Here is an 8,345-nt window from a genome sequence, read left to right as displayed (position 1 = left end):
AATGATTTCCCTTTCGAAGCTAGAAAAAGGAAAAAAATTGAATTCTCTTGACATGCATGATATTTTATTTGGTAACTTTGAGAGTAAGATCTTTGGTTTGCCAATGTTGAGTAGCATCTGCAAGACCAAGAAGAGAGTTAAGAGCTTCATTCTGTACTATGAGGTTGTTTTGATAATGTTAAAGTTTTATGTTGATGAGAGATCAATTTGGTGGTACTTGAATTAGAACTATAAGCCCTTGGTTCTTACTCAAGGGTGCTTTGCCAAAAATTCGGATTGTAAATATGTCTATAGTTGGTTTAAAATTCTTGCTAGTTACATGCAATCCTTTCTTGTTGAACTTGATAATTTTTTACTTGTTTTCTCCAATAAGGCTTTTTGGTTTATCTAGAAAATGAGAAACGAGGAAGTTTTCCAAGGCAAGAGAAGGTTCCTTAGTTCAATAGTGAACTCACCCTTTTATCTATTGTAATAAAAGTTTTAGCTATCTTGGACATACCTAAAGACATTCATGATTTTTCTTAAAGATGACCTGATAATAGTATATAAATCAAAGACCAAAAGTGTTCATTTCTTTGCTCTAGGAAGGATGATTTGAACATAGGATAAGCTTAAAATTTTAAAGGATCTCATGGACAAGCAAAACATTTAAAAGCCTCTACAATGGATATGATCAGTTCTAAATATGGTGACAAATCCAATTACTAGTCTATCTTGAAAGATGTTAAATTTGTTGATATGATTGCTCCTCCAATGGGTACTATGAATGTGATTACTATGAGATTAGTAGTAATGTTAAAGGATGATGGGAATAAAGGATATACTATGTATCTAGCCTATCAGGATAACTAGCTTCAACATGTGTTATGTCTGTAACTAAAATATTATGAAATTGATATAGCCTAGCCTATCATGTAGCTAGCTTCAATAAGATAAGTATGTAGAGACTGCCTATGGTGGACAATTGGAACTCAAATTCTCATAATGCATTATCTCTATTTTCTACTCTATTATTAATATAATTTGTTTTAATAACAAAGCTCCCTACAAATTTTCTGTCAAACTACCCATTTCTAAGATTTATTAGACAATATTAATTAGTGTATCCTTGGACATAAATAAAATCATTTAAAATTAATTTATCTTATTGAATCAACCCTTCCATACGTTTAGTACTAATGCAAAACAAAATCTGAATACTTGGAGCTCTTTTGAATGTGGGAATATGATTATGAGGGACTGCTACTTGATCTTATCATTATGACCTCTCTTGAATCTCGGAACATGAACATGAGGGACTACACATTGAAGAACCATGCAACAATTAAAACCGTTTTGCAGCACACAAGCAGCTACTGCAGCCAACATGTTAAGTGCAGCAAATGAATTCAGAAGGGGGTATTTGGCCAGTACCCAAATTCCTCGCTTCTTCATTCAGCAACTGCATGGGCTGGGCTTCTGCATTAGACATTCGACATTCATTAAATACAAATGAAGAAAACATCAGCATGTGATTGGCAGTCAATTGGAGAACTGGTTTTGACAAATGCCATCTTCTTCTGAGCATTTCCCCATTTCCAGAAACTGTCGTATGACTTGCAGGGGGTGTTTGGCCAGTACCCACATTCACCAACTGCATGGGCTGGGCTTCTGCATTAGACATTCAACATTCATTAAGTACAAATGAAGAAAACATGAGCATGTGGGTGGCAAGAAATTAACTAGTAAACATTCATTACCTGGAATTTGACAAATGCGCGCATTGCCCCATTTCCAGAAAGTCTCACATGACTTCTCCATTGTCTGAATTGGTGGGGAAGAGCAAACTCTTCCTCCTCGCAAGCTTCATTTTCCAATACCAACTATACCATTTAATTGAAAAAAAACATAATTTTTTTTCAATATGAACTATTTTGACACCTTTACTATTCATTTTTCCAATATCACCTTTAACAAACACTCGCATTCAGTAATGTTATTGTTTCCATATAACTCTTTGGAAACAATATTATCATATCTCCGCTCAAAACAAATGCAAATATATATTTTTGAATGCACATAAAATCATGCTTTTTGAATGCAGGTCATGTTTTTCTTAACCTAGGCTTCATACTTTGGTATTCTAAGTCATGCTTTTTGAATGCACATAAAATCATTTTTTTTTAATTGCAGGTCATGTTTTTCTTAACCTACGCTTCATACTGATTATTTTAAATCTGCAGGTCATGTTTTTCTTAACCTACGCTTCGTACTGATCATTTTAAATCAACTATATTATCATATCTTCGCTCAAAACAAATGCAAATATATATATTCCGTTGATGTTGGGAGTCATGCATTTTGAATGCACATAAAATCATTTTTTTTTAAATTGTAGATCATGTTTTTCTTAACCTGCATTTCATACTGATTATTTTAAATAGATTTAAAATATTATATTAACAACTGATGTGTATAGTAATTATTTTTTATGAAAAGAATGGTTGATAATAATTAAGTGAAAGTATCAATGATTTTTTTCAAGAACACATGTTCTCCACCACTAGGCCAACTCAAGTTGTCTGAAAGTATCAATGAATATTTTAATGATGAAAAATGTTATATTTTAACATTTATATGTAAAAAATATATCATTTACATAATTCATATAAAAATAGGTAAACTGGAATAACATTTCAAGAAATTAATATTAAAGTCACATAAAGACAATAATAGTGGTCAAATTGTTAAACTACTGAAGCTATATTAGTAGGAGGAGGAGGAGGACCCTTATTGGGTGGGTATTTTGATGAAGACGAGATCAAGTTCCCTTATTAGGCAATTCAATATCACAACCAACAACACACAACAAAAGAAAATGTTTTTGAAACAACACATTTTTACTACATCTATTGATTTCAAAATTACAAAAACTATGAGGTTTTTTTATAATATTAAATTGTTGTGTTGATCAAAGATCTATTTGGTGGTACTTGGTCTGGAACAATAAGCCTTTGACACTTAAGGGTGCTCTACAAAAGCTTGGACTAATAAAGGAATTCAAGTCTTTAATGTTATCTTTAAAAAAATATGCTTTCAAGAGTTGGGAAAAATTGAAATTGAAATATGATGTTCTTGAGTCTCAAGAAAAGACTTTTTCAATCTTGATTAATGCTATAAGGGGTGTGCATCCTACTACTACTTTAAGTAAATATTTAGAGTTTTCGAACTTGGTTATGTGGAAAGATGGCATTATTTTTAAACAAATTCATGATTTTGCATAAAGAGGACCTTTTTATCTATTGTGATATCTAGGTTTTAGCTATCTTTGACATACCTAAAGACATATTCAATATTTTGCACAAAGAGGACCTTATAGTAGTTTACAAATCAAAGATCGTAAGTGTTGATTTCTTCACTTATTAATTTGAACAAGGGGGACAAGGATAAAATCCAAAAACATACTAAAGTGTATAAGATCATATCTGAATATGGTGATAAAACCAACTACTTGTTTGTGGTGAGAGATGTCAAATTTGTTGATATGATTGATCCTCCAATTGGTACCTATGAGTGTGATTATTGTGAAGTTAGTAGTATTATTTTTTATTAAGGATCTAAAGGGACCCAAAACCCTAATTACAACAAGTTGCCGACAACAAATGGTCAGTGAACAAACAACCAACCATCAACAAAAATTAGGCAGAACCTAGAGACTAAGAAACATAATAAAACACCTTAGGACCAACACTAATGCAAATACTTTAAGGCCACAATTGCTTTAGCTTCTATCTAGAAAGCATTAAAGGTAATTTTTTAATATTTTGAAGGTCTTGAACATGATAAAAAATAACCCTCTTAAGATGGCCACATGTAAACATACATGGACCTTTGTTATCCTATGCAAGCATATGTTTCCCCTTATTAGAAACATCCAAATCGACCACTTGATTCTAGGTTAAATATATTTTATCATACTTGCCCCCTAAAATCTTAATGCTTTCAACACTATCCTTACACACCTTGTGATTGAAAGAGACCAAAGTAATGAGGTTATCATTGATATTTTCCACCTTGATCTCCAACCCTTCATTTTTTCTTCCCTTATAGTCATTCTTCATGATATCAAAATCCTTAACTGCTTTTAGTAAGAAAGAGACAAGATTTTTGCCTTTCACCCCATAGAGCTTCTTGATTCTTAAACTTATCCATTTCACTTTGAATGGAGTATAATTTAATATTAATTTGATTGATCTCATGAAAGAGACACTTATCCATCTTGAAAGAATCCATAGCTACTTTCTTGACAATACCCACGAGGTTAGGCAAGCTCTCATAATCCGACATAAGGATCAAGAAATATTTAGCCAAGTCATGAGGAAAAGAGGGTCTTCCATCACACTTACAAAAAGGAAAAGACTCACTAGAACCACCTCATTGAGATGAATCAATTGAAGCACCACTAGTAGAGCCTAAAAAAAGGTAATCGATCTTCTTCTTTGAATTTTTCTTTCTAACTTCAAGGATTTTCCCTTTCCATTCTAAGTAAACGAGGTCAAATTCAGCCTTAGTACTCCAATCATCACCCTCTGAGAAAGACCTATTAGAACCCTCATCACCAATCTTCTCATCATCCCCCAAAGAAATAGGGGGATATTTGTTCTTTCCTTTCAAAGGGGAAGGAAGTATTTCTGAATGTTCAACAATAAGTAAAATTAAACCCTCATGCAAAATCAGATTCTTGGGGTTTTTTCTATGATCCTTCATGTTCGGTGCCAGGATGGCCAAAAGATAGAATGAAAAAGAGATTATAACATTATGCTTGAAGTGGTTGAGAAGGATGAAATGATGACCATACACAATGGTGAAATGACCATCCAGAAAAAAAATATTGCATAATAACCTTCAAAATAGCTGCCCAAATCTTCTTAATATACTTAATGTTGTAGTCACTGTTCGTCTTCTTCACCAAGAATTACCCTCTTTCTTTTTTAGAAACTTCTAGACAACAACCTTCAAAGAATTACTACTACTCTTGAAGATTTTCTTACCCTCAATAGACAATCCATTTTCCTAAGAAATCGGGTCCTCAGTAATATCAATCTTTTTCCCTAACAATGACAGTTGACCATTTTTCTAACTCTCAACAAATATTTTTGTGACCTGAGGTTCAAAGGCATGGAGTTTCTCCAAATAAGGCCTAACTCCACCCCTTTTTAAAATTATACAAATGATTCTATTATTCCTCACCTCATCACAATTAATGGGCTCCTAGCAATTTTTGTGTCTACCCATATCTGCACCTCTATAAACACCAAAATTCCCTACACCACAACTATAGCTCTAGACTAAAAGCCCTATTGTAAAGAAAGGGATAACATATACCAAGAAATAAAGTGAGAAAAAATATCTTTAATTTGTATCTATTGGTGTAATTAATTATTCATGTTGGATATTATTATACCTTACTTAAGTTTACTTAGGATACTGCATTTCATCATAGTTTGGGTATGAGCCACTTGGGTATTTGTGCCACACTGGGATAGTGTGTGTAGGAGAATTTCCACCTTTTATGGTCTTATCTTTTTGTTACATTCCACCTTCTATGGGTGATCCACCTCATGTGGATTATTATATTATTTCTCCTACCTACCCCTACTTATCCCTACCTACCCTTGTTTCTTATCGAGCCACATGTCATGTTTGTGTGCTCACATATCCATATAGCCTTTCCTATATAAGAATATTCATATTCATTTTATGAAACAACTATTAAACTATTGATGATTTATCTATTGATGAGAATACAGTTTATTCTTGTCCTATATTTTGTCTCTCTATTGTACTTTTCATTGAGCTCTTGATCTTGGCAAACTCTCATAGTGTCCTCCAAGTTAAATCTTGAGCAATTATTATTGATTAAGAAATGAAGTTCAAGCATGTATCTTTTCATGATCTATCATATTGAAGCTACATGCCCGAAAGTTGGTCTCCTATTTTCCAAGTCATAATTTGGTCACATTGAACACCAAATTTGGCAAAAAAATTGCAATCAAATTTCCCCCTCTAAAAACATGAGAAATATTACATTTTTCAAAAGAATTAATAATATTAATAGAGTTCTTAATCCAATTATGAATAGTCCACATAAGATTTTGGGCCCCCTTGAGGTATTGAATGATATTATTATAATAACCTTCAATCCACACATAATTACAATTTATTTGTTGAGAAAGGCCTAAGACAAGGTAGGTCACAACAATTTAAGTAAGGTGATTAATCTAACTTCCCAAGGGGAGAACCACCACTAAAATAAACCCACCATATTCATCTCTTAACACTTTTCCACAACCAACCAACCTAGGATTCCCTTTAGCCACCATATAAAAACACAGAGGAGGGGAATACCAAATAATATCATCTCTAGGGGTATTAAAGGACTTGATAAGGATAAAAATATCAAAACTGAGGATTCAATTGTGTGCCAACTAAGAATCATAAACCAAGAAGGGAGTACTAGCACAAGATTTTCAATTAGAGACTCTAAATGAAAGTTATCCAAGATAGCTCTACAAATTTTAGAGGAGACCATATCAATAGGTAGAGAGGTATCTCTAAACACTATTATTCCTTTCCTTCTATAAACTCAAAGCTAAGTGAAGAAGAAAAAGAGACTAGAGGAAAGATATGGCAAAATCCGAGGTAGGAGAAATTCACTGGGAGAAAAGATTTTGAATAGGGGAAGGAAAAACCCAATCCAAATCCTAGAGGCCCAAAAAAATCCAAACATCCCTAACAAAGAAACACTCGAGGAGATGAACCACACTCTCAGAGGCCTCACAACAAACAAAATACCTATTAGCAATAGGAAAACCTCATTTATAAAGGTTTTCTAGAGTAAGAACTTTTTTCTGAACCAGGATCCATAAAAATATGTTAATCTTGGGAATCAACAAGGAGTTCCAAAATCTAGCCTAGAAAAAGAAGAAAAGGGGAAGAAATAGAGAGAAGAGACTATAGAGGACACTAAAAAGCTCTTAGAATAGCAAGCTTCCCATTTCAACTTATCTGAGGGATAAATTTGTGAAATCTAAATTGAATTTAGAAGACATTGAAGAGGAGAAAACTCTTTTCTAACCACCACAAGATCCTTCCAAACACCACTAAAAATTTAACTAGAAACAAAAACACCAAATTTGTTAACACATTTTTCCTTGAAAGGATGTAAATCCAGAGAATTACACAAGGCCTCATGACCAATCCAATGGTCATCCTATAAATGAATAACCATTCTCTAACCTTTAGCCCATCTGATACCTTTTTTAAAAATGAGATTTGGATGAAGCATATGGTTTCAAAGAACAGAACACATGGGAAACTCCTAAGAATTGACAAAATATAAGTGGGAGTTCAAATTTTGTAAATATTTGGTGTGCCCAATTAATCCCCCTGAGAGTCAAAAAGCCTCCAAATCTTCTTGGGTAATAAAGCCACATTAAAATATTTTATTTTTCTCAAACCTAAGCCTAAAGCTTCTTTGGCTTACAAACTAGATCCCACACCACTAGAGGGATCATTTCCCTTTCTTCTGTGTTCGACCATAAAAAATGTTTCTGAATCCTTTCAATGGCTTTCAAATATTTAGTAGGAATTTTAAAAGATTCATTGCATACACAAGAAGATTCTAAAGAATTACTTTAAGTCATTGAACCTTCCCAACTTGACCCAACAAAGCTCCTTTCCAACCTACAAGCTTAGAATTGAACTTATCAATGAGTTTCAGCCACCAAAAATTAGGAAATTCATGCCCACAATGGCAGCCCAAGATATATTGAAGAGAGAGAATCAATTCTACATCCCAAGATCCTACCAATACTTCTTTTTCTAAGCACAAGAGTATTGAAGAAAAAAATAGAGAGTTTATGAAGACCAACCTTTTGACCAGAATCAACTTCAAAAGTAAAAAGGGCCTTTTTAAGGTTACATGCTTTGAAGATGGACAATTGACCTATATTAATAGTGTCATCGATGAATTGTTTTTGATTAAGGTAAAAGCAGGTTTTGAAGGGGCCCCAAAACCCTATACAAGCAACACTTAAACAACAAAATGATAAGAAACAAAAGAGGACATGCCTATGAAAAACCAGCAAAAAACCAAAGAAAACCAGAAAAAGCCCCATAAAGCCAGTAGGCCATCCAGAGTCCAGAAGATACTAGTTGATTTTTTCCAAAGCTTTTGCCAGAGTGTTGCTAATTTCGTGCAGCTCTTTGATGTTATCCCTAAGATTAGGGAGATTCTTTGCAGGAGCAGCCACAACTTTCTTGACACTGGCCTTGGTCCTCTTTGCAGTGCCACCCACTAGAGT

The 8,345-nt window shown here is 33.5% G+C and overlaps 1 protein-coding gene across 1 annotated transcript; it reads right to left on the bottom strand.

Moving 5' to 3' along the window:
* Positions 1–1,119: 1,119 nt before the first annotated feature.
* Positions 1,120–1,993, bottom strand: LOC131876458 (uncharacterized). Its single transcript, XM_059221869.1, has 2 exons — positions 1,740–1,993; positions 1,120–1,650 (listed from the first exon to the last, which is right to left on the bottom strand). The coding sequence occupies exons 1-2, from the start codon at positions 1,798–1,800 to the stop codon at positions 1,370–1,372; spliced, it is 342 nt and encodes a 113-aa protein (XP_059077852.1). The 5' UTR covers positions 1,801–1,993; the 3' UTR covers positions 1,120–1,369.
* Between the last annotated feature and the right edge of the window lie 6,352 nt (positions 1,994–8,345).

The sequence above is a fragment of the Cryptomeria japonica genome, chromosome 6 (genome assembly GCF_030272615.1).
Source record: "Cryptomeria japonica chromosome 6, Sugi_1.0, whole genome shotgun sequence".
NCBI lineage: Eukaryota > Viridiplantae > Streptophyta > Pinopsida > Cupressales > Cupressaceae > Cryptomeria > Cryptomeria japonica.
This window is presented reverse-complemented; position numbering and strand designations above follow the sequence as displayed.